This window comes from Leguminivora glycinivorella, chromosome Z (genome assembly GCF_023078275.1).
Source record: "Leguminivora glycinivorella isolate SPB_JAAS2020 chromosome Z, LegGlyc_1.1, whole genome shotgun sequence".
In the NCBI taxonomy this organism is placed as follows: Eukaryota; Metazoa; Arthropoda; class Insecta; order Lepidoptera; family Tortricidae; genus Leguminivora; species Leguminivora glycinivorella.
This window is the reverse complement of record NC_062998.1, coordinates 35131765-35159736: the sequence shown is the minus strand read 5'-3', so window position 1 is coordinate 35159736 and position 27972 is coordinate 35131765. Positions and strand designations below refer to the sequence as shown.

General features: G+C 38.1%; 1 protein-coding gene across 1 annotated transcript; it reads left to right on the top strand.

Moving 5' to 3' along the window:
* The first annotated feature begins 616 nt into the window (after window positions 1–616).
* On the top strand, window positions 617–27415 carry LOC125240470 (hypodermin-B-like). The gene is made up of 8 exons (XM_048148363.1): window positions 617–665; window positions 5251–5396; window positions 8352–8485; window positions 12733–12894; window positions 13587–13713; window positions 14229–14357; window positions 25812–26014; window positions 26961–27415. The coding sequence occupies exons 1-8, from the start codon at window positions 617–619 to the stop codon at window positions 27385–27387; spliced, it is 1377 nt and encodes a 458-aa protein (XP_048004320.1). The 3' UTR covers window positions 27388–27415.
* The last annotated feature ends 557 nt before the right edge of the window (window positions 27416–27972 follow it).

The window sequence follows — 27972 nt, the reverse complement described above, 5'->3', positions numbered from 1 at the left end:
CCCGCACTGGACCAGCGTGGTGGGCTTACGGTCCAAACCCCCCTATGAAATGTCGAATTCCCCGTCACGGCCCCGAGGGCCCGGTGGAACCCAGAGACTTGGTGACGACGGTAACCGAGCAACTCTGGGGGCCAGGGGTGCTAAGAATCTCCGGGCGTTACGATCTCCCCACCGTCAAACTAACATGGCACGAAATATGGACTTTGATAATTTTAATATACTTACATACAATGTACGCACATTATTAAAGGATGAACGTCTTTTGGAACTGGAAAACGCTTTAAAATACATCAAGTGGGATATAATAGGGCTTTCGGAAGTGAGAAGACCTGGTGAGGAAACCACAGATAGAGACGATTTCATTTTTTATCATTATGGAACGAATAGCGGCAGAAACGGGGTTGGATTTTTAGTTGCCAAAAAATGGAAATCCAACATAATAGAGTTCAAGGGTTACTCCGACAGGGTAGCTGCATTAAAGTTTAGACTTACAAAATCTTACACACTTACTGTAGTTCAAGCTTATGCTCCTACATCTTCATACGCAAACGATGAAGTGGAAGAGTTTTACGACTCATTAAATAAAGCCTGCGAGGAGATGAGAGGTACCTGGAACATGGTTATCGGCGACTTTAACGCAAAGCTGGGCAATCGAATTGAAGCGGGTGATGAGCAAGTTATAGGGCCACACGGACTTGGCGATCGAAACGAACGTGGCACACGCCTACTTCACTTCGCTTTCGGACAAGAGTTAAAGATCTGCAATAGCTATTTTTCAAAAAGAGAACAAAGGCGTTGGACCTGGGTATCACCTAATGGCAACCACAAAAATGAAATAGATTTCATATTGACTTCCAAGTTAGACATTGTTAATGACATAAGTACAATAAATCAGATTAAATTCAGTTCAGATCATAGACCGCTACGCGCAAAACTAGCATTCAATTTCAAAATTTTACGACAAAAGACTTTCCTAACCCGAATGAAGAAGCTCGATAGATTTACTATAACAAACAATTACGAGGTATTCAATCTAGAATTGCAGAACCAATTTAACACACTCACCATTGATGCCAATGACGTAGAAGACCAGTACCAAAAAATCCTACGTTGCATTAGATCTGCTAGCAACAAAATTAAAACCAATAACCATAGACATAAAAAACTTTCCCACGACACTTTGCAATTAATTGAACAAAGGAAACATTTAACTTTAGCCTCACGAGATTTCAATAACATGGACAGAAAGGTAAAGCGCAGCATTAGACGTGACATTCGAGCATTTAATACCACCGCAGTTAAAACAGCACTAAATAAAAACATATCACTAAAAATAGCCCGTCAGGGAATCCATCAAGGAACAAAGTCATGGATAAACAGCTTGACGGATGAAAACAACATTAAACAACATAGCCGCGATAAAATTCTGGAAATCTGCACAAACTATTATAAAAAGCTTTACTCAAAATCAGATACATCTCCCACTGTCTCCAGCCGATACATTTGTACCGAAAACATCCCTCCCATTACAGAGTATGAAGTAAATGAAGCTCTTAAGACCATGAAACTTGGTAAAAGCCCAGGAGAGGATGGACTTAGCACTGAGTGTTTAATTCTAGGCAAAAGGACATTGTTGCCTCATATAACTAGTTTATTTAATAGCATACTACAATCCGGAAAAGTCCCCAAACTGATGACCCACGCTAATATAATATTGCTCCACAAAAAGGGCGACAAGAGCAATATTAACAATTATCGCCCTATAAGTCTAGTATCTCATGTATACAAATCATTCATCAAAATAATAGAACGTCGCATTTCTGGACAACTAGACAAACACCAACCTCCTGAACAGGCCGGATTCCGTCCCGGTTTTTCCACTACCGATCACCTACACTCACTAAATCAGATAATAGAAAAATGCCACGAATACAAGATACCCTTATACTTAGCCTTTGTAGATTATACAAAGGCTTTTGACAGCATTACCCATGACTCCATATTTACTTCACTTCGCCATCAGGGAATAGAGTTCACATACATAGATTTACTACAGTCCATTTATAATAGCAGCACAGCCAATATAAAATTACAATCCTCCGGTCAGCCGTTCAAAATCGACAGAGGCGTAAAACAGGGCGACCCGTTATCCCCGAAACTTTTCACTTGCACCCTTGAACAGGTATTCAGAAGTTTGGCGGTTTCATGGGAAAATAAGGGCATTGTCATCGACGACCGAAGGCTAACAAATCTCCGCTTCGCCGATGACATTGTCCTGTTTTCCTCATCAGCCCGAGAACTCCAAACAATGCTCCAAGATCTAAGCTCAGCAAGCCTTCAAGTTGGTCTTACAATGAACAGGACCAAAACGCAGTTAATGACCAACAGCACAAAACGTAGGGTCGAGGTAGACGGGCAGGTAATAAACTATGTCGACGAGTATCTGTATCTGGGCCAATTAGTCTCCTTCAGCCATAGACAGGACAAAGAAGTCGAAAGACGAATCCAAAATGCATGGAGGAGCTATTGGTCCATGAAGGAACTGATGAAGGGCGACCTTCCTCTGACCTTGAAACGGAAACTCGTTGACATGTGCATCCTGCCCGTCCTAACCTACGGTGCTCAAACGTGGTCACTCACCGAGGCGCAAAAGACCAAATTGAAGGTTTGCCAAAGAGCTATGGAGCGCAGCATCCTAGGAGTAAAACGGATTGACCGAATCCGCAACTCCACGCTGCGCTCAAAAACACGCATTACAGATGTTGGGGTTAAGACCGCCAAACTGAAATGGGACTGGGCAGGCCATGTCTGCCGTATGCACCCACAGAGGTGGGCTAAAATAGCCACCGTATGGGTGCCGCAAGACGGGCGGGGATCTGGCAGGCCCAGGCGGAGATGGCGGGACGACCTGGACGTGTATCTCAGCGACTGGCCGGAGATCGCTCATAACCGGGACGAGTGGAAATCGAAGGGGGCCCAGGCCTTTGCCCAGCAGTGGGACACAGTATAGGCTTTAAATAATAATAATAATAATATATCATATAAATAAACATAAGAAAACAACTAAATATCGATATGCCATCAAATAATGACACTATTTTTCAAGCAAAAGGTTCATCAATTATGAGCCGTATTAAGTGCCCAGCTGGAGGAATAAATAGTTCGTGTCTTCCTGCACCAAGGTACCAAACTATAGATACTACATGTGCACAACTCCCAATAGTGCGACGCCCTGTCAAACAAGTGCAGTAATATTGTGCTATCCTACGTATGCTAATACGAATACGAATAGGAATAAGCGATATAGGAATATTCAGTATCAAAAAAGTTACATAGTAACGTTTCAACTTATTAAATTATTTTTATGCAGCGATAACTTTTTTCACACAAAGATTTGGGATTACCTGTCATAGTAAAAGTTTTAGAAATTAGAATAAGCTATCCAGTGACATATCGCATGTCCTTATTGGTCAATAGGCCAATTAGCCCACCCTCCTTTAAGTTCGATCTAATAAATTGAGCATAAATAACGCCAATAAAATAATAATATTAATAATGTACCTAATGTTATTTATTTATGTTTAATTGTCCTTCAGTATTCGAGCATAACACTCAACTCCCGGCTAGTAATTTTAAATTATCACAAAAAAAACTTTCTACAAATATTTACTTTAAAATGATTATATATTTCACTTATTAGCTAAAACAGTTGCAGCAAAACCAGAAAGTGACAATGGTATAATATTAGCGGGTTAAAACTACACTATGTCGCTCTAACTAGCCCTGGATGCAACCCTTTGGTCATAAAATAGGCATTACCTGAATCCGAGGAGTGTCTAACTTAATGAATTTACATATCTTTTATAGACGCGGTGGTAGTTTTGTAAAATAACCAGGCTGATATTACACGTTTTCGTCCAAAAATGTATCTTTTTTCAATTCCGGAATTTTCGAGATTATGTGTTTCAATTCCGGAACTGTAATATCGGAAAAATTGTCCGAAATTCCGGAATTTCGAGATTCCGGAATTCCGGAATGCAAGCCCTAGTTGCAAGTGTTATCCACAAGAGTACAAACTAATTTCTTACCAATTTTAGCTTGATGCCTAAAACTGGCTGGTATAATTCACGTTTTAATGATGAATACTAATTGTTATTAAATTGATGAATTCGATTTAGTTTGATGTTTTACAGTTCATATTTTCATAGGTAGTGTTCAGTTGGTATGGTGAATTTCTCTTGGTGGCAAGATTTGTTTAACCTACATGCCTTGAAACCCTCGCATCACTCAAGATTCCACTTTATGATACGCTTTCGGTTCAATATTGGAATCTTTCGCTTGCTCGGGTATCAATTTTGGCACGTGCGATTAAACAATAACTTAACAGTAGTGTGAAGGAAAATATGGTTGAAAGGAAACTGGGCTAAATATTCCCAGTAAGGCCTAGTTACCCTTGGGGTTACGCCAAATATTTGGATTGGTCAAAGCGGACCGAAGGCTCCCGTCCCGGGATAAGGCAAAAAGGATGATGATGATATGCTTCTAAAAATTCATGGCCTTAAATAGTTATTTTACAAAGTAAGCACCTTCGGTAACTGACGACTTGCGTTGTTGTGCTCGAACGCCGGGACAGTGCATATTCGATTAAAGTTAGACGAGCTTGTCTGAAGCATTGGTTACTTTAGTTTCCATTTAAAGTTCATATATAGGTATGTTAGAGTGACACGGGATCGAGGGTAAACCGGATTTTTTGTGTAGTAATATCAGTAATATTTTACACAATGTCTTCTTAGTTACCAAAGTCTTGGTACTTGATACTTCATGAGTTATATGACTTTCAGAATATTTAACTTCTTCATTAAAATGTACATTAAGTTGACTATTTCCACTTCATCTGTGAACGACTGTGTATGAATCGCGTAAACAATTATCTATGTTAAAAAAAGTGGGGTAGACAACTTTAAAAAAAAATATGGCCCAATTAAATACTAGCCCTTAATTACTGGCACAACTACCATTTTGCTTTATGCATCGATTTTTAGTGATGACTTATTAAATGAATCAATACATAAGTGCAGTTAATACTTCCATCCGTCATCCAATATCGGATCGGGTAATGGAATAAAGTTAAAAAACGAGTACAAGATTAACTCCGAATCTCAAATCCGGAAACAGTTTCAACTGCCAAAAAAGCTTAAACTTGCCACATAAACGCGACGTCCCATTTCACCCCAACACACCCTAATGCAGAAAATGTTGTTGAAGTAGTTTGCGTGGCGTGGAGCGCGTCGCAGGAGACCCCAGGCCCGACCAGAAAGTTCGACGACGTTCAAGCAGCGGAGTTTAGTCGCAAAGCGTATCCGGAACTTGGCGACATTCCTGTGCTCAATCGTAAGGTCAGTATTGGCTTTCTTATTTTATTGGCGTTTAAGGATATGTATGCAGGGTGAAGCCTGTAACAAAAGCAAAAAATTAAACTATAATTGATATGTATACGTACTGAGAAAATGTGTTCGTTTTTCTCATTAAAACGAAAGGAGTTGACCGTCCTGAAACCGGTATTTCATCCAAGCTTAAAAAGCAGTTCTAGTCCATATTTTTCTCGCTTTAATATCTTTACATTATTTGATGTATTAATTATAGCCCCTTGGTTTTTTAAGTTTTAGTTGTAAGTGGACTTACGTGTGGAGAGATCGAGTAAATACTAGTACGATCGACTACGAACGCTATTATGAAAACGTTGGCAATGAATGAGTTAATTAAACTGTTGTAATTGGTACGACGAAACACACGACACCATCGTTATCCTATTACAAACATACATGAGACACAATTAGAAAATCATAATTTTAACCATCTTTGTATTTGCCGTATACAGTAATATTAATTGAGCAACATTAGTCCAGTGATCGGGGATTTGGATGCCACACGGGGTGAATGACCTCAAACATTATGCTAGTATGGATATGCCGCGGGATTCCAGGCTTTATTTGGTTAGAAAAAAGACAGTTTTTTATCATAATATTATGTACCTACCTTTACATTATCAATTTATTGCTATTACAGGTCAATGTTTTAAATGCGACATCAAATCATCATTGTTATCAATCAATCAATCAATCAAAATATTCTTTATTCAAATAGGCTTACAATAAGCACTTTTAAATTGTCAACAGTGTACAATATTCATCTTATTCTAAATATCAGAGCAATTTATTGGTGCAATAAACAATATTGTTTTAAAACTACATTGATTTAATAAAATGATATCAATCTAAATTGTATAAAAAAATACTTAGTATATTGTATAAAAAAAGTTACGCCGTGGCTTGCGTGGACGACGGTCGCGCGATGGTCGCGCGACGGCGATGCGACGCATACGAAATCAAACCTTATCGATATGGAAGTATGAGACGCGACGGCGACGGTCGCGCGACCGTCACCCACGCAAGACACGGCGTTATTACTGCTGAAGGTGCTGAATTTATTTTCCTTAATTCACTTACAATTATGCGCAATTAAATATGCGTATAAAACTTTATACTTCACTTTATTATAGATAAATAATTTAGTACAAAATGAACACAGGCACATCTCGGACACTGGCGATCAAATATATGAAAGTGGCGCCTTCCTATCACACATTCTAAGCTCGTGTAGGTGAACGCGTACCAGGCTTGTATGAGTGAAATATGACAAGTCGACTGTTCGCGTTTTTTGACAGGCGGTAACTGTGAGGTAACCGAGAGTGGGTGGGCGGCACTTTCAGCGGGGAGCGGGAGTGGCCATGAACTTGAACAGAATGCTATGTTAGGAATTTTCATATCATGTGTCTGTTGTTTTTAGGGTTCCGTAGTCAACTAGGAACCCTTATAGTTTCGCCATGTCTGTCTGTCCGTCCGTCCGTCCGTCCGTCCGTCCGCGGATAATCTCAGTAACCGTTAGCACTAGAAAGCTGAAATTTGGTATCAATATGTATATCAATCACGCCAACAAAGTGCAAAAATAAAAAATGGAAAAAAATGTTTTATTAGGGGGGGTCCCCTACATGTAAAGTGGGGGCTGATATTTTTTTCATTCCAACCCCAACGTGTGATATATTGTTGGATAGGTATTTAAAAATGAATAAGGGTTTACTAAGATCGTTTTTTAATATTAATATTTTCGGAAATAATCGCTCCTAAAGGAAAAAAAAGTGCGTCCCCCCCCCCCTCTAGTTTTTGAACCATATGTTTAAAAAATATGAAAAAAATCACAAAAGTAGAACTTTATAAACACTTTCTAGAAAAATTGTTTTGAACTTGATAGGTTCAGTAGTTTTTGAGAAAAATACGGAAAACTACGGAACCCTACACTGAGCGTGGCCCGACACGCTCTTGGCCGGTTTTTTTTTCTTAGGAGGTGACCGGCTAAATAACCGTATATAACCCGTGGACACTCTATTTTAATAATGCAAAATTTGTAAAACATGGAAAAAATAGATTAGTTATTTTTTTCTGTAAACTTCGACTTTCCTTTATTTCTGGAAAACTTAATGTCTTTCTGTTTTGCAACGTCGCCGAGCTCTCATTATGTAGTACCTATCAGTTGCACAATAGTTATTTTCCTCTCACTACCTCGGAAACACGTGTTTTGTCCTTTAATACCAGCGGGTAAAAACGCATTTTATCCACTAGTGCGTAAAGTAGTTTGACCTTGAATAAAGTCAAATTAACTGCTTTAAACTTGATAAAAGTAGGTGAATCTAGTAATAAAGATGATTTACCACCTGTGGAACTACTGGAAGCAGTGATAAACGCATTTTTTGCGTTGTAGTTTCCTCTCTATAGTGAGGGGAAAAGTTTTGTGTTACACACGGGTGCAATAGTTATTTGTTTTACAAGGGGGCAAAGTTGTTGTGTAACCGCACGTCCCAATATTGATACCCGAGCAAGCGAAAGATTCCAATATTGAACCGCGAGCGTAGCGAGAGGTTCAAAAAGTGGAATCTTGAGCGTTGCGAGGGTTCCAAGGCACGAAGGTTAAACAAACTTTGCCACCGAGTGAAACACAAAATTTTTCACCACACCAACACGAACAAAATACTGACAATAAAAGCTTAAGACATAAAGTTAAAATTTGTATAAAATTACTTTGCACTCTTGTGGATAAAATGCAATTTTGCTATCTGTTTTCGAATATTAAAGTAAGCCTTTACCAGTTGGTGTGGTGAAAATGTATTTTACTTCTCGTGTGTTAAAAAACTCGCAAGTTCAGGATTCTATTCCACACTCGGCGTTAAAATACAACTTTGCCCCCTTGTATAACAAAATAGTATTGTTATTCCATTTATGGCAGTGTCTTGGTAACAGGTTTTCCGCGGAGCCCGCGTGGAGGTGGAGGAGCACCCGTACGTGGCGAGCATCCGCCGGCTGCACGCGCACCACCTCGTCGGGGCCATCCTCAGCGTGCACACCGTCGTCACCGTGGCGCACCCTCTCCACGAGTTCGTTGGCCTATGCATATAAAAAAAATCCATAAATACTTACGTAATGAAAGATGATATCTCTGTACTGCTGTGAGTGTGATTCAGTTTTTCGTGATTAAGCGAATTTTTAAGAGCAAGTTTGGCCTGGCTAGCCACATTATAAGAGCACCCAAGAGGGAAAACTCTTGACTGCTGAGAGTGCTGAGGTCGCCGTCATCGAAATCGATGTGGAGAACTATATATGTTATGGACCAAGTGATTAATAATGCCCGGGCATTATGAATAATGCCTAGCTGTATTGGGCAAAGTGATGATTAATCATTGTCTAGACGCCATTTTTTATCACATTGCCCGGTCATTATGATAATGCTTCGTGATCGTTGGGCAAATTGACAATACGTTAACAAGTTTGCATTAACGCCATTTTTTATCACATTGCCCGGTCATTATGCTACGTAATCGTTGGGAAATTTGATAATAAGTTTAACAGGTTTTACAATATCTCAGCATTTCCCGAAAAGTTTGTACATTTGGATGACGTCTCCGATTTTGATAAAAATTCGTAGGCTGACAGAATCCATGATGCTGATCAAAATCCACTAGGTTTCCCAAAATGTCCCAGGTAGTATGTATGAAACCTTCCTTTTTTGTTACCACATTTCTATACATTTTCGGTAACAAAAAAGGAAAGTTTCATACAAGGTACCTGGGACATTTTGGGAAACCTAGTAGATTTTGCTCAGCATCATGGATTCTATCAACCTACGAATTTTTATCAAAATCGGAGACGTGATCCAAATGTACAAACTTTTCGGGAATTACTCATCTAATACTTCTTTATGCAACCGGTGTTTAATAAAAGAGGTCAAAACAGGCGATTGGCGTGGGTAACAATTTAAGGCGAAGCCGAAAAGTCAAGTTGGTAGCAAAAGTAGACTATACATTATACGTGCATTACAGTCACCGGCATAAAGAAGTGATGATTTCTGTGCCTTGTCGCTTTTAATTGTTTGACAATTTCGTATGACATTTCAAACAAGACGTTAATATAACGTTAAGGTACAGAAATCATCACTTATTTCAGCAATTCCCGTCAACTTTGTACAAAAATTAAGGGAAAAGTTAAATTTGTTTTTATTAATTCCTATTTTGTTACCAAGATTTGGTTGATGAATTGAGATTTTATTAAGTTTTATTTCGTCATTAAGGTTCTCTAGTATCTATATTTTCTTAATTATAACAATTATCCTGTATATATCTTACGAAAGTCGAATTATATCACTAAATATTGGTAACAAAATAGGATCAATTAAAATTTGCTGACGTGGCATTGTACAAAGTTGACGGGAATTGCCGATTTATGTCGGTGACTGTACGTTTCTAGGTGCCAAAACATACTAGGTGTACCTATGCACAATTTTGGGGAATAGACCACAGAGGTGTCTGGTGGCCCAGCGGTAAGAGGGTGCGACTTTCAATCCGGAGGTCGCGGGTTCGAACCCCAGCTCGTACCAATGAGTTTTTCGGAACTTATATGCGAAATTGTCATTTGATATTTGCCAGTCGCTTTTCGATGAAGGAAAACATCGTGAGGAAACCGGACTAATTCCAATAAGGCCTAGTTACCCTTCGGGTTAGAAGGTCAGATGGCAGTCGCTTTCGTAAAAACTAGTGCCTACGCCAAATCTTGGGATTAGTTGTCAAAGCGGACCCCAGGCTCCCATGAGCCGTGGCAAAATACCAGGATAACGCAAAGAGGATGATGATGATGAGACTACAGAGGTGTCTTGACATCTATTAAGGTGGGATTTTAAAGATGCAACCGGTGCGTAGCCGAACGGCAATCGTCGACGCCCGACGCCGACAAAAATGCAGTCTGGTTCTGTCGTGCCAATACGCATGAGCGACAGAGATAGCTACGAAACAGATGTTATCGTGAGCGTTTGTGCATTTGGCTACGTACCCCGTTAATGACAATTAAAAGTACGGGAGTAGAAAAAGTTACAATTCTGTCTGTGCCACTTGTCTTCGTTGTTACTTCATATTTGACGATGAAAGTCCACGATTATTTTTAACCGTCGCCTCAAATCTCTCAAGAAGGACGGTTCTCAAGTCGTCTGTACTTATGTTTTTTTATTTTTTTATTTTTTATGTTTGTTCCTCGATATCTTCGTCGTTACTGGACTGATTTTGAAATATTTTTTTCTCAAACATGCAATGAAATATTGTCTTTACGTTCCTTAAAATGGGCTGGGAAGTATCGCTTTTTGGGCGCAACAACTCGAGAGGACTGTAAAGGGATTTCATATTGTTTTTCAGGCCTAGGCCTGCAAAGTAACTTTTTTTTATAAAATATTGTCCTTTAGAGCATTTTTTTTTTATTTCATTGTATGTTTGAGAAAAGCACTATACATGCCTCGGCGTGAAAACGGATTCCCGGTCTCGTATCCCTATCCGGCCTCGCTCGCACGCTCGCTCGGCCGTATATACCCACTTGGCCGGAAATCCTCATTTTCCCGGCCTCTGATGTAATGTACTATTTTGATTGAATGTATATTGGTCCCATTACAGATTGGTCCCATTTTTTTCAGGACCCAGTTCTGATGATGGGATCCTGGAGAAATCGAGGGAACTGTATGGTGATTTTTGTGTTTTTAAAGGAACAGCATGCAGTGACATTTGGTGCAGTGGAACTGCTGATGATGGCCAGAACGGAACTCTTCAAATCTGAACGGCACGCTTATAGTGACTTTGGTATTCTTATAAGAACAGCATGCACTTACGTCCAGAACAGCGATATTTGGTGCAGTGGAACTGCTGATGATGGTCAGAACCGAACTCCTCAAATCTGAACGGCACACTTTTATAGTGACTTTGGTATTATTATAAGAACAGCATGCACTTACGTCCAGAACAGTGATATTTGGTGCAGTGGAACTGCTGATGATGGTCAGAACCAAACTCCTCAAATCTGAACGGCACACTTATAGTGACTTTGGTATTCTTATAAGAACAGCATGCACTTACGTCCAGAACAGTGATATTTGGTGCAGTGGAACTGCTGATGATGGTCAGAACCGAACTCCTCAAATCTGAACGGCACACTCATAATGACTTTGGTATTTTTGTAAGAAAAGCATGCATTTAAGTTCAGAACAGTGACATTTATTTAGTTATGTTTGTTAAGCATAATTGAGTTTTCAAGTCAAAGTTTGCCAAGCTTCGATTTCTTGTAATCGGATTCATGAGGAATTGAGGAAACTCCTCAAACCTTAACGTTATACGTATATTCATTTGTCAGCAATTCCCGTCAACTTTGTACAATGCCACGTCAGCAAATTTTAATTGATCCTATTTTGTTACCAACATTTAGTAATATAATTCGACTTTCGTAAGATATATACAGGATAATTGTTATAATTAAGAAAATATAGATATTAGAGAACCTTAATGACGAAATAAAACTTAATAAAATCTCAATTCATCAACAAAATCTTGGTAACAAAATAGGAATTAATAAAAACAAATTTAACTTTTCCCTTAATTTTTGTACAAATTTTCGAGAACTGCTGTAGTGTTGCCATCTAATAATTAAAGCATTAAAAGCAGTTTTAAAAAATACCTACACATTTCTACATAATCCAACATTCGCAAGTAGCTTTCACCAGAACCCGAAAGGCGACGGTTTTTTTTTCTTAAAAATTATTATTATTCTACGTCGTTGGCAAACAAGCATACGGTCCGCCTGATGGAAAGTGGTCACCGTCACCTATGGACGCCTACTGCAACTCAAGGAGTGTCACGTTCGCGTTGCCAACCCATTAGAAACTTGTACATTCCCTTTTGCTATGTTAAAGTAAACAGCAAAAAGAGTGTTCAAGGGTAATTTTTTTCAAAGTTGTCCACCCCACTTTTTTGTATCATGAGTATTTTTTACGCGATTAATACTCATAATCGCGAGGTCTTTCGATCCTGATATTAGAAAAAAATATGTCCCAAGATTTCCATACATTTTTTCGAACCTTCCATTCCTTTACCGCCATACAAAATATATGAAAAAATGGTAACGGAATGGGAAAAAAACCTTGGTTCACTTTTTTTCTCCTATTAGAATTGAAAGAGCTCGTGATTCCGAGTGGAAACCACATAAAAAATTCCAAATCCAAAAATAAAGTGGGGTGGACACCTTTGAAAAAAATGGCCCACAAGTTCTGAGGGTTTGGGTTGCCGACGATTCAAAGATGAATCTCGTTATTATCTCGCAGTGTCCCGGTGACGGAGCTGGGCGTGGTGACGGGCGAGACGTACTGCGACCGAGGAGCCGGCTACTTCACCGTGCTCCTGGCTCTCGTGCACCAGGACTTCGACCCTTACACCCTCAAGGCGGACCTGGCGTTGCTGAGGCTCTATGAGGCCATATTTCGCATGTATGTCAGACTAAATAGTAGCTTTTGCCCGGCGAGCGAAGCCGCGATTGCGAAATTCTCCATACAAACTTCCACCCCCCATTTTAGGGAAGCGGAGGGTCAGAAAAAGACAAAAAATAGCTTATGTCACTGTTCCTCCTTTCAACTATCTCCACTTAAAAAATCACTTCAATTCATCGCTCCGTTTTGCCGTGAAAGACGGACAGACAGACACACACTTTCCCATATATAATATTAGTATGGATTTACTACGTGGCTGTTTCACCGCACTGCAGGCCGTAATGTACTATGACTTTGACCCTACACCCTTAGTGCATTTTCACATTATCCGATCCGATATCGGATGTCGGAAAGGTTTCAAAGGAAAAAATCAGAGATGGCTGCTTAAAATATGCTTATGGGATATCGGTCCTCCGGTCCTCCGGTCACTCACGTACCTGGATTTCGACCCCGACACCCTTGAGAATGTGTGAGGCCTATGGCCATATTTCTCATTTATGTTTGCGGTATCGCCTCACCGCGCTGGCAGTCAGTGTAATTCGCAATATTTTCAACTATCACAGAACTCATCCCAGGTGAGTAATACCACCTATGATCACGAACGTAGCGTCTACGGGCAGAAATTTGCAAGCATTGAATGGGTGAAACCGATATTCTTGAATTTACCTCACTAATTTACCTAACTATTTTAGGACAAATCAGAAGCCGATCGCTCTTTTTAAGGACTTTCATAGTGAACCAAGAGTCAAGGGCTCGCACCAACGAAAGAAAATAGCGCAGAAGGCTTTCGTCACCGGTTGGGGTCGCTGCGACTGGATGGTACGTTCTGTAGCTTAGCAATTGATTTATACCGCTCTACTCGCTACAGAGATCTGGTTAGATTTTGACAGGTAAGACAGGTCGCCTGATGGTAAGCGATCTCTGCTGCCCATGGACACTCGAAACACCAGAATTGTTGAAGGTGAGTTGCCGGCCTTTGAGATGGGTGTACGCTTTTTTCTTGAAGGTCGTAGCGGTCCGGAATTACGAGTACCGCGGCGACAGTTCATTCCACAGTCTAGATCTTTCTGTTTAGCTGTATTTCTGTATGAGTTAACTTTGGAGAGTTTAATAAATTAAAGTGACGAAATGTCAATATTAACATCAAGTTTCCGCAAATAAGATAACGCTATCCTTTGCCCGAACCTATGTACGAGAACAGTATTTCATTTCATTGAGTACTCATAAAGTAAATTTGGGAGATCTCTAATTCTGCGTTCGATCCAATCATATTTTGAAGAGATATTATTTTGAATGACGACAATATGGCCTGGCTGTAATTGTTATATTTTCAGGGCAATGAATTGTGCTTGCCGAGATCGTCTCTGTACTTTCCGGACGAGAGGCAAGATCCCATGTTGCGGACTATCTCGTTCAATCACTCTTATCTCGAAGAAAGCCCCTATTGTGTGGGGTATGAAAAAGTAAGTGTACTATTATTCTGCAAACTCTGGTAGTGCATGTAGTAGATACAAAAAGTAGATGAAGAGTGAAACATTACAAAAATTACTATTATTTAAAAGGCAGGATATAATTTATATGTTCATGCATTGGTGTACCTATACCAATGTCTAATTCTGAAAATAATATTACATAACCACCTACGATCTCTACGTCGCAGCCGGGTTCCTCATAAATATGTAGCTCAGAAATACTAACGTAGCGAAATATATAAAAACTAGTTTTTGTGTGTGAAGCGAAAGTGATTTGTCAGGATCGTAGTAAATGGAAATCCGTGATCTCTGCCTACCCCTCTGGGAAACAGGCGTGATTGTATGTATGTATGTAGTTTTTGCCCGCGGCTTCGCTCGCGTTAGAAAGAGATAAAAAGTAGCCTATGTCACTCTCCGTCCCTTCAACAGAGGGGGTAGAGCAGGGAGAATTTTCAGAATCTGTCAAATTACCCCATTACACACACAAACACCCTTCACTCACACTACCTCAATTTACTGTGAAAGGTCAGTGACCCTTAATTTTTTTCAAGAGTGTTATTTTGAGTTTGTAGTCAACTACTGACCTCCTTTGAGAAATTAAAACTGTAAAAAAGGTAGCATACAAGAAGACAGAGAAAAAATACGCGTCATCTAGCTTTCCTTCTCTGTCCATGTCTCATGTGACTTTAATTTACCTAAATATGTAGATAACGTTCCTTACTCAGTTGATTGTTTGCCTAGGTGTATTTCAAATTACTTTGCACTTCATTTTGCGTTACTTTTCTATACTTAGATTAAAAATCGTCAGCCTGCCTATCCCCGCAAACATTTTTCAAAGACGTGTGTGAAGGCCGATACCTCCAGGCAAACAATTATGGTCGCGTGCTAAATGATAAAACATCAGCCCTATCGTTTTATTTGTAAGTGCGATAGGGACGGTCCGATGTTTTATCATTTATCGCGCGACCATGATTGCCCTGCAGGTCTTCAGAGGCCTGAGCTGTGCAGTACGTATATGCGGGTTTTTATCATTTAGTTTATACAAAAATAAAGCATGTGTATAAAATAAAAACCTAATGAATAGAGTACAGCTAGCAGCAGTCAAGTCAGAGACCCAAAGTAAGACAGGGAATATCGACGCATATCTTATCATATCCAATACCGCCATCGCTATCTGCATCAGACTCTTGATCATACCCAATTTCCTAGTCTCTTCTCTTAATTTCAGTTTCTTGAGTTGAAAATGTTGAAACTCATACTTAGCATTAAATAAAACACAAATACATATAAAATCACAATATAATTTTAAATTATGGCTTAGGCCCTGTACCAGTTGCAGTCGCCACGTCTGTAAAGCCACTTGTAGTTTCTTTTAAATGGCTAAATACCTAGATGTTATGTCATAAACATCTGTGACGTGACTGAAAATTAAAAAACATCGCTCAGAGATAAGGTTCAAATTAGCATGGCAAAAAATACAACAGTGCAGTCAAAATACCATCAAAATACGAAAAAGCAAATATCAATGTCGCCGTATTTCAGGCAATAAGGGCTGTTTTCTCAAATATGAAAAAATCTCAAAAGCAGAACTTTATTAAGACTTTCTAGGAAAATTATTTTGAACTTGATAGGTAGAACAATTTATAAAAGTTTTACAGAAATAAATTCTGAACTAAGTTTGTAACTATATGAAAAGCATTTTTTTATCTCAGATTGCATATTTTAGTATCGTAACGATTTTTCTTTCAAATAAAAAGAGAATTATTAGAAAAGGTTCACGGTGTCTGCCGTAAACTGGGGTTACATTGACCAATTTGGGAATTTAAACTTCTCTAGCTTCTACATTTAATGGGTATTTTTACCCATTAAATGTAGAAGTTAGAGAAGTATAAATTCCATAATTGGTCAATGTAACGTAACAAAGAAAGAAAAAAATGGGACCATCAACTTTTTTAGTCTTTTCCTGCTAAAAATATAGAAAGGTAACAAAATAATGTACGCAAAAAAAAACGATGTTATCAAACTTAAACTGAGATTGGGGTTACTTTGATACCCTATGTATTTTTTTAATGGTAATCGAATGTAATCCCTTACAAAAGTATTTCATCTCAAGAAAAGATAAAAAACGGTTCGCAGAGTCAAATATTACAACTCTTTAACGCTATTTTGGGGTTACTTTGATTAAAAATAAAAATTACCATCTTCGAAAAACCAACTTTATTTGCAATTGTTTCAATATTTATCACAAGAAGAGATCAAATTATCAGTCTCAACAAGTACCGTGACATAATCAGACAATAATCAACTATGTGTCATTATGGTCAATGTTACGCCATGCAAGTGATCAAAGACACCCCACATAGTAAATAATTAGTAATAAATGCCTAGTTTGACTTTATGATACAACACTCAATACAATGGTATAGCTAAATACATGTCTGGCAAGCTAATGTTCACTGTGAACCTTTTACTTTAATACCTACCCACTACGTTAGTTTAGAAGTTATTTAAACATGAAAAATAGCAACAAACTATGCTTATATTTTGACACGTTATCCGCACTGCCCACGACCATACTTACTTGTTCACTGCGTCAGAGCACCATATAACTATAAAGGTTGGTTTAGGGTTATCATATGTCTAGATTTCGATAAATTTATTTTATTAATACATTACCGACTACTCATAACATATTAGTTTCTTATTTTTTGATAAAATAAATATAATATGCTCGTGACAGGTCAGGTTTTGTTCGTAATCCAAAAAAGTCAACCCTAGCACTTTTCCCTATTCACCCCTTCCCGACCCCATTCACCCCAACGTTAGGGTGAGCGAAAATTACTAAATAAAACGACATATTTTCAAAGACAACCCGGAGTTCACACCGCTGGAAGATTTTTTGTGTAAAAAATTATCATGGCACATATAAAAAAACTGCTATCGACGTTCAAAAGTCGGTTTTGGCCCTATTCACCACAAATTAAGTTAGTTCATAGAGTGTGGCTAATGAAATATTGCCCCAACTTTTGGCGGGAAATTCAAAAAATCTAGGGCTGGTCACATTTGGTATAGTAGGAGATATAGTTTTGATACTTACTAGAAAATATTTTTGTTTTCTGTGCACACTTATATTGAAAATCAATAGAAATTGCTAATATATGTACAGAAATTTGACAAAATCTGTTAGCATTTGATCCAATTAATGGTGGTAATTGACATTTTTTAAGGTTCAAATGTCTGTCTTAGGGGTAGAACCTGTGAAGACGAGTGCTGTAAAGGGCTCGAAACGTAGGTCATGATGTTAATATACGCGATTAATCCGTTTAAAAGAGTTTTATTTCAAATGTCTGTTTAATATGTTAAGTAGGTAGGTAAAGAAAATGCACTATAGACATTTTTGCCGCTCATATATAGACATGTTTCACCAAGATATTTTTATATATTTTATATTTTTATTGCCATATAAGCAGTTACAGTGGTGGCCGAGTGGATATGACGATGACGCCCGACTTTCAATCCGGAGGTCGCAGGTTCAAATCCTGGCTCGTACCAATGAGTTTTTCGGAACTTAGGTACGAAATATCATTTAATATGTACCACTAGCTTTACGGTGAAGGAAAACATCGTGAGGAAACCTGCATACATCAGCGAAGAAATTCAAAGATTTATGTGAAGTCTCCAACCCGCATTGGGCTAGCGTGGAGACTATATAGCCCGAGCCCTCTCAGACATGAGAGGAGGCCTGTGCCCAGCAGTGGAACGTATATAGGCTAAATTATATTATTTATTTTATTTTTTATATTTTTATATCAAATTACTACTGACCAGTCACTTCACTGATTTCTTCTAAATATTGGTTTTTCGTAAGTAAGTCGTTACGTTCCAATATTTTTATTTTATTAATACTTTCCAGAGCTTCGAGTTTCTCCTTGTCTTTACACTCTTTTCCTGTTTATGAGATTTAAGTTTTATTATATTCACATACTTAATCAAAGTTATAGGCAAATGTTAGAACTAGTACTTAAAGTATCAAAATATTAATAGAGCACCAACCTACTATATTGTTTACGACTTGTAAACATTGCAGTTTTTCATTATATGCCGCTTCACGTCGACTTCGCTCTTGGTTGTAATTATTTATTAGCTTAAACAGCAAATTGCGGACCTCGCTTGGTATCGTCATTGTTATAATATTTAAGATTTACCCTTAATAACCCGCGAACAATTTGAATAAGTGACATAAATTGACAGCAGACTTTTAGCCTTTTTTTTTAAACCATAGACAATTGGTGATACCACAAGGAAATATCTGTCAACAATATTTGGCTAGCCAGACTCTACCCGTTCCGACCCCATGAACCCAAAATCTTCAGAAAATGATGTACTAAGTAGCCCAAAGTACAGCGCCATCCTAGGTGAATTGGGTAACTAATTTATGCAAACTGCTTAAGTCGCAATAGATGTCATTTCATTTAGTATTTTGGAGGTAACTAGTAAAGATAATTTAGTTTTACAATTGTGCGAAAATAGATTCTCATTTGGCCGGATTTTTTAACCGAATTCCAAAATTCAAAAGGTTATAAATGTATAGTTTTTTTTAAATATCACTCCTGGTCCAATTTAATATCCCACAAATATTAACGGCAAACTGATAATGACTTAAGTATTTTTGAAATAAATTTGTGACAAATGTGGGTAGTTTAGTAATTAGGCGCCGACTGATTGTGGGTAGGTTATATTTTCGCTCTCTGCTAATAAATCTTGTATGGAACGGACGTGTTTTCTTTGGTGCCTCTTCATCAGCGCTGATCTTCGGCTGGGAGCATACCTTACAAAATTGAATGCCGAAAAAAAGTTTATCAGCAAAAATTACTTACTTGAAAATAAAGTCATAACCGTTTTCATACTTATGCATTGAAATAGATATCACGCACGAAAGTAAGAACGACAAGGCCTCCTGGTGGCTGAGCCGGGAATCGAACCCGCCATCTCTCTCGCTATACCCTAATCCTCTAAGTGCCACTTGCACCAACGAATATGGAGGGTTAACCTGAGGGTTAACCCACCATTTTACATGGAATTTGACAGTTGACAGCCCACTAACCCTGAGTTAAGTGGTTGGTGCAAAAGGGCCTTAAAGATTCATATACGAGGTGGTCAAAATGTGCCTATCAGAGATAACATACACTAGAGAAATTTCGTCGGGTACCACACGGCGGGCGGGTGGCCTAGTGGTAATGACGTTAGCTGCGTAAGCTGAAGACCCGGGTTCGATTCCCGGCTCGGCCACCAGTGGGCCTTATCGTTTTTTCTTTCGTGTATGATATCTATTTCAATTTATGTATGTATGTATGTGAACACTTTATTGTACATAAGACAAGTTAGGACATAAAAATACAGTATAGTTATGGTGTACAAAGGCGAACTTATACCTATAAGGGATCTCTTCCAACCTTTGAGCGAATTGAGAATTTATTATTTATATAAACTTGAAAATAACAAATCAAAAATTATTCAATAAAATAATTTTATTTCTTCCCTAGATGTATAGTTTCATACTTATGATTTTTATTTTAAAGTAATCCGTTTATATTATAGCAACCATGGGTGATTTTTGTGGACTTAAGTAGAGACGTTGACTTGTGGTTGACAGAAGTGTGATTAACATTTCTAAATGTTAATTTATTGTATCTAGTCTAACTACGAAGCAATACATTGACGTATAAATTGCGTCCATATACAGAGAGGTCATTCATAAAAACATCACTTTAGGTAAGTTATATATCTTTTATACAATTTGACAACCATTGACTACACATCCCAATTCACCCCTCTTCCGACCCTAATCACCCCCTTCGTAAACCTATTCACCCCCTTTACGACCCGTTTCCCCCCATTATTGATCCTATTCACACCTCAGGCCGCGGATATTTGTTCATCCCGTAAAAGTTCCCCAACACAGTTGCATCGTTTTCTTCATGAAAACCATTATAAAAATGAAAATATGTCTTATGATTTTCTGTTAAACATAAACTTTAGAAGTATAGGTATACACTACATTCAAAAGGATAATGAACAAATTCTTAGCAAAATTTCACACAAAAATGAAGTTAAAATGAGTAAAAAATCCAATAAATTTGAATGCCTACTTTGACAGACATTTTCATGTCTGTAAATATATTATTTACATAAATCATAAAATATATTATTTAAATATAATAGCATTATATACCCCGGGAACCCTATTCACCCCAAATTACGGTATTTATTAAATTGTCAATATGTAAAATGTCGGAAAGTACGGAACGGAACCCTACACTGACCGTGGTCCGATGCGCTCTTGGCCGGTTTTTCTTATATAAAATAATATAAAAATTCACCTCCCAATTTATAATAAGTTTTTTTGCAAAAAAATCATTTTTGGCACAGGCTTTACCTTAGCCGACTGTACCTTTCTTTCAAAAATCATCTATTGCTCTCCGAGATGTCTCTAAATACCACTTACTCAATGGGGATACGACGTTTCATAACAGAGTTCCTCTGACCACCTTTCTGCTCCATCATCAGATCACCTCCATGATACCAGAATATTGCATTGTCACGTGATTTACATAAGTGTGCAAAATTTCAGCTCAATCGCAAATCGGAAAGCGGGTCAAATTTAGCTTCTACGTTTTGGCCCAAACTAAGATAAATACTAACAAGGCAAGTTGAATAAGAGCTTGTAAAAAGGCTTCTGATATCAGATTTGTAATAAGTTTACTTGTCATAGTTTATCAACAGATGAGACAGACATATGCACTGACAATACTTCACGTGTTTCGTGAGATGTCAAATCACCTCATACAATTTACCGCTCTAAGGCAACTAAGGTAGGGTTTGTTATTGCACTTTAATTACATATTAATGATTTCTAGCCCGTAAGATATATATTTGCTTTAACAATGGATAGATATTTATGCGAGTGAGAGTGTAATTTAGATTTTTATTTATAAGGAATCAAATATTTTTAAGCTACCCGATCATACAGATATTTCTGCGGATAAGGACACTCCCCACATCTGCCGTCTAGCAATCGTAGCGTCGGGCCAACTGTATGGCTAAGCCGCGCCGACGCGGCGTCTTTTTCCATACAGTTGGCCCGACGCTACGCTCGCGAGACGCTAGAAAGAGAGACGATGTTTTTGCCGGTCACGGAGCATCACAAATTTTTGCCGGGAATATGTCGTCATATACTTATGGTCCCTTATAGAAAATTAGATATTTTTGCACGGCCGTTCATAGTCATATAATTATGCTGGTGACTGTTCCATGAATATTTGGTCTAGTCTAGTTGAGTGGAGAAGTACCATTCAAAACGAGCGTTAACTTTCTAAACAACAATATATTTAGGTACTTTATAATTATTATTGTTTTCAACTTACGGTTACGTGTTCGTGGTATGCACAGAGTAAATCTTTAATGAAATTGAGACATTTTTTTATATATACAATTAAATTTGAACTAGAACCACTAAACCTATACCCGCTCGCATTCCCCTTTTTCTATTCTAAGTAAGAATCAGTTAATAAGTATCTGAATATATGTATGAATAAATTAAATTGTAATTGTTTACATACAACCTGTGAAGTTTGGTTGACAAAATTTGACGTAGGTGCTGTCATATATATTTTTAAAATGACGTACTGTTAATACCAGCGTAATGAAAATGTATTCCGATGAGTAAAAGAAAACATGAAACTTTTTTCAATTTAACCGAACTAGAATGAAATCATTTATACTCATTCGGTTGTGTTCGTTATTTTCTTTAATAATGTGATATATTTTTATTTATTTTTTATGCACAAGCCATGCACCTTTAAACTTTAAATGAGATTGGATCTCCACCTGACATTATTGATTTACCCTATTTATTTTGAGCACAGTTTTACACTGGTATGGTTTTTCGTGTACGTACACTATTTTCTGTCAAAATATTTGTCAAATTTAAACGTCAACGCGGAGCGACCGGCGACACGTCTGCCTCCGATGAGCCGCTCAGGGCGTCTAATCGAAAGGAGAATTCTGACAGCAATGGCGAATGTATGGAAATTTTACGATAGTTTGAATTTAAGGTAAAATTTCTTTGTTGCCTTTGAGAGGAAAAATATAAAAAACCTCAAAACTTCTAGTCCATTTATCTGGCTTTTAGAATCACTTAATGTTATAACTAAAGTATTGAATTTTTTTAACAAAGTTTACTAAACGGCGACATACGTTTTTCTCATTTTAGGTCAACTTTGCGTGGGTTTATTTACTATACCGTTAATAATTAGAGATTCTGAATAGTCAAAAGTTGTAGACACACTCTTTAAGATAATAACTACATTTATTTTATTTCATTTAATTTAGAAATGTGAGCAGCATTTGTTAAACGCCGAATGCACTTTTCGAGGATTTCGTACGACCCCCTCTTAAAAAATCACGTCTATTTGTTGCTCCGTTTTGCCGTGAAAGACGGACAAATAAGCAGACACACACAATTTCCCATTTATAATATTAGTATGGAAGTATGGATACTACTAATTACGCATTTTTGGATTTGAGTTGCATGGGATGGGTAGTACATAGCAGGGACTGAAGGGGAAACCAAGGTATTGTGTGCAGGTTTTTAGTTTTTGAGTCAGTGAAGGCAGCTACCAGATACTGTGTAGCTACGCAAAAACAGTCTTAGAATTCCTTTCCTCGATTACAAATTAATAAAGATTAGCGTTTGTAAAACATAAAGGGTTCATTATAAAAAAAGACAATATTGATACATACATATATATACACCGTGTTTCACTTAACACTAAAAACCTGAAAACAGTTTGTTCAGAATCGAGAGTAGAATCGATTGAGCTATATCTTGATGGGGGTAATATTTTTATTTAAATTAGTATTATTAGTTATTTTTTAGGTGCCCATTCTATTGTACTCGTAATACAACATTGTGTATATCGCATTGCTAGAGGTTGTTTACCTTTTTTCAGTATTTAGGGGTATTAATACTGGCTGGTTACATGGACGATTATTTTTTCCGCTACTAGTTTGACGTTGTTTGTCAGTTCAATCTTAATGTTTATCATAAGTCATAACAAATTGAACTCGTACCTAATTACAACCTTGTCATTTTGAATATTGAGTTTATTTGCTTACTGCGATTACCTGTCCAATTTGAAGTTTACTGTGACAAAGCTTTAAAGTGTTTTACAGTGACATCTTAGCTGTCTATTGGTAAACCTTATGTCGTTGCAGTAACGTACACAAATAAATAGTCTTATGGTTTATGATGGTAGTTAGCAATTATTTTATTGAGTGTAGAGCTAAAAGTCAAGTAGAGCTGTACAGAAAATTAAAAATTCAATTAAAAAAAAAGTAACGATCAGATTAAAAGATGAATACTCTAGATGAGTTTAAAAAAATAAAAATCAGTTGGGGTGTCTGAGGTTTTGAGTGATACCGGAAACACCGTGTATATATACAACGTGTTTCCAGTATCACTCAAAACCTCAGACACCCCAACAGATTTTTATTTTTTTAAACTCATCTAGAGTATTCATCTTTTAATCTGATGGTTACTTTTTTTTAAATTGAATTTTTAGATTTCTGTACAGGGTGGCTAGCCGAATGGCACAATCGCTCACGAAACGCTCACGAAACGAAGCGCTAGTAGATATCTATCTCTATCGCGCTTGCGTATTGGCGCGACAGAGCCAGCGGCGTATCGCTTTCGTTTGGCGTCGGAGAAATGCCATTCGGCTACGGGGCCAGCTCTACTTGACTTTTAGACTCTACACTCAATAAAATAATTGCTAACTACCATCATAAACCATAAAACTATTTATTTGTGTACGTTACTGCTACGACATTAAGGTTTACCAATAGACAGCTAAGATGTCATTGTAAAACACTTTTCCCCTCACTAGCTCGGAAACACGTGTTTTGTCCTTTGATACCAGCGGGTAAAAACGCATTTTATCCACTAGTTGGTAAAGTGATTTGACCTTGAATAAAGTCAAATTAACTGCTTTAAAATTGATAAAAGTAGGTGCATCTAGTAATAAAGATGATTTAATTACCACCTGTGGAACTACTGGAAGCAGTGATAAACGCATTTTTTGCGTTGTAGTTTCCTCGCTACAGTGAGGGGAAAAGTTTTGTGTTACACTCGGGTGCAAATGTATTTTACTTCTCGTGTGTTAAAAAACTCGCAAGTTCAGGATTCTATTCTCGAACCACTCGCTTCGCTCGTGGTAGAACTGTAGAATCCTTTCACTTGCTCGTTTTTCAATTCCACACTCGGCGTTAAAATACAACTTTGCCCCCTTGTACAATACAATTAACTATTAAAGCTTTGTCACAGTAAACTTCAAATTGGACAGATAATTGCAGTAAGCAAATTTAAACCCAATATTCAGAATAACAAGGTTGTAATTAGGTACGAGTTCAATTTGTTATGACTTATGATAAACATTAAGATTAAACAACGTCAAACTCGTAGCGGAAAAAATAATCGCCCAAGTAACCAGCCAGTATTAATACCCCTAAATACTGAAAAAGGTAAACAACCTCTAGCAATGTGATATACACAATGTTGTATTACGAATACAATAGGCACGTAAAAAATAACTAATCATACTAATTTAAATAAAAATATTACCCCCATCAAGATATAGCTAACTCTCGATTCTGAACAAACGGTTTTCAGGTTTTTAGTGTTAAGTGAAACACGGTATCTGGAGTATATTAAACCGTGAAACATTATAGCTTTTACGATGTTTTTTTGGAGAAAACGGAAAAGCAAATTTGCTGCGTAAAAACACCCTGTTTATGTGATTATTAAATGAAAACTCATTGAACAGATTCTAGTACCTCTTTTACGTACCACTTAACTGTAACTGGCCACTTCAATGACATGTGCAGTTTTCCCGCCGAACCTTTACGACATTTACAACAAACAATTATGAAACAATTGTTGACATGACAGACAGTGTTATTGTGACATGTGATAATGCACATGATGATTTTTTTTAGACGAAATTATAATTAATTTTTTTGGTAGGAAAATGAAATCAAAAAAGTTACATGAAAAGATTTCTTAATTTATATTTAAAGTTAATTATTTTAATGTAGAGTATGTGTTAAAATATCTGCAACTAATAAATTAGGACCTTATATATATATTTATGCTACTCGATCCCAAGGGCGGATCCAGCTTCGTACCCACGGGGCGGTCACGTGGTCAATGTGTGTGCCCAGCCCAGGGGGTCACGTGGTCAAAATGTATGGCCAACCTAGGCTCCAGGGGCTTGGGGGCATGAAACCCTCCCTGAATCCGCGCATGCAGTCGATCCTACACCTATCCAGGATCAAAAGCTAGCAAGAGACCAAAAACTATAGCTAGATATTAATGGTATATTTCAGCACATGATTAAGCTGCAGAGTGGTGAAGGCATGCTGTGCGTGGGCCCCGCGCGCGAGGCGGAGCCGCTGGCGCCGTGCCTGGCCGCGCCGGGCGCGCTGCTCACGGTGCTCGGCTCGCTCGCCGGCCTGCAGTCCTGGGGCTTCGGCTGTGGCTACACGCACGACCTGCCCCTCGTCTACACGGACCTGCGATACTATGACAAGTCAGTCTGTTAAGTCTTGGTTGTAAAAAGTTCCACATATAAAAAGTTGGAGGGAACGTAAGGTACCCTGAACGTGAGAGCTGTTCACGGTGCTCGGCTCGCTCGTCGGCCTGCAATCCTGGGGTTTCGGCTGCGGCTACACGCACGACCTGCCTCTCGTCTACACGGACCTACGATACTATGACAAGTCAGTCTGTTAAGTCTTGGTTGGAAAAAGTTCCACATATAAAAAGTTGGAAGGAACGGAAGGTACCCTGAACGTGAGAGCTGTTCACGGTGCTCGGCTCGCTCGTCGGCCTGCAGTCCTGGGGCTTCGGCTGCGGCTACACGCACGACCTGCCCCTCGTCTACACGGACCTGCGATACTCTGACAAGTCAGCCTGATAAGTATTTGTTGTAAATAGTTCCACGTATAAAAAGCTGTAGAGTACGCAAATATACTGTTCGTGAAATCCACTCACGGTGCTCCTACACAGACGACCTGCCCCTCGTCTACACTAACCTACGATACTATCAAGTATCTAGTCAATCTGAGTATAGCCTTTGTACATATACTTAGTAGAGCTCATCATAGGGACGAGGCTTGCTTGACTCATATACGAATTATGCATTGGGGTAATTTCGAAGGTCGTCTGATTTCGAAAGTCACATAAAAATCGCCATTATTTTAATCATACCAAGATTGCCCTTTCGAAATTACCCGAGCATTTCTGTGCTTCGAAATTACCCCAATGCACCCTACCTGTAATCACATCCGTAAAAGAATCGACTAAGAGGGACGTTTTGCTGGAAAACTATACATAAAGTACCTTATAAAGTAAGACATTCTTAAAGTAAAGCTGGTTCAGACGAACAAGTAAGATAGAAAAATTAGGTACACTTTCCACCAAGAGAAACAAAAAAGTACGTCTGTTTCTGGCCTATAATGAGACGTTTATATTTTCAGGTGGATAAATTACAATTTAAATATATTAGAAAGTCTTGAAACGGATCAAGTATCCGGGCTATTCATCGCTACTAAGGCTTATTTTTTGCACGAGTGGCTAGTGCAGACCAGCGAGCAGCGGCCAGCGCCGCCGCGCTACCGGGACCCGCTGCAGGCCACGCCCCTCGACACCCTGCTCGCCGAGTTGACGGGAAGCGTCACTGACTTTAGAGATTATGCTTACGGAGGCAAACTCAGACAACAAAAAGTAGACTTATATATGACTATCAGAGCGGATTCAAAACAAAAACAACGATTAAAAGAAATATCTGATGATATTGACCTGTATTCAGAAGTGGGACCATTGAGATCGTTTCTTAATAGGAAATATTACGGTATGATCAAAAACTCAAATACTACTTCAGTCAATGCCACGAAATCAGGATAAAATTGAAATAAAAGGCGTATAATTTTTTACAGTTTTATTAGGTTTTTACCTTTATGACACGGACATAAATTGGATTTTATTTAAATATGTTTAACGTTTACAACTGTTCAGACAAAACCTTGGTCAGAAAAACTTGAACTACTACTTATTCACATTATCAATTTATAGACTACATTTAAATATGACACAACTTTGAGCCAAGAAATTTAAACGTGTTTTCAATTCAACATTTTAAACATAGGTTATTAAGTGAATTGAAACTTGGAGATGTGAAGATTTTATCCAAAATTACTTATAGGTAAAAAAGTTAGTCGAAGCCACTCTTCAGGTTTTGGATAGGTAGGATTTCATATTTGACGTACGGTTTATAAACTCAGTATATCATGTACATACCCTAATCTAATGACAAGTAAACTTATAGGTAAGTACAGTGTACGCCTCTGTAGTGAAACAAGTGGACGAGAACCCACACATAAAAGATGAAATTTAGGGCCAGTTGCATCAACCACTATTAACAGATACATCAACGTCGCGCAGACTATGATATTCGCATACAATACATTTTTTTTTCGAACCCTAAATTCG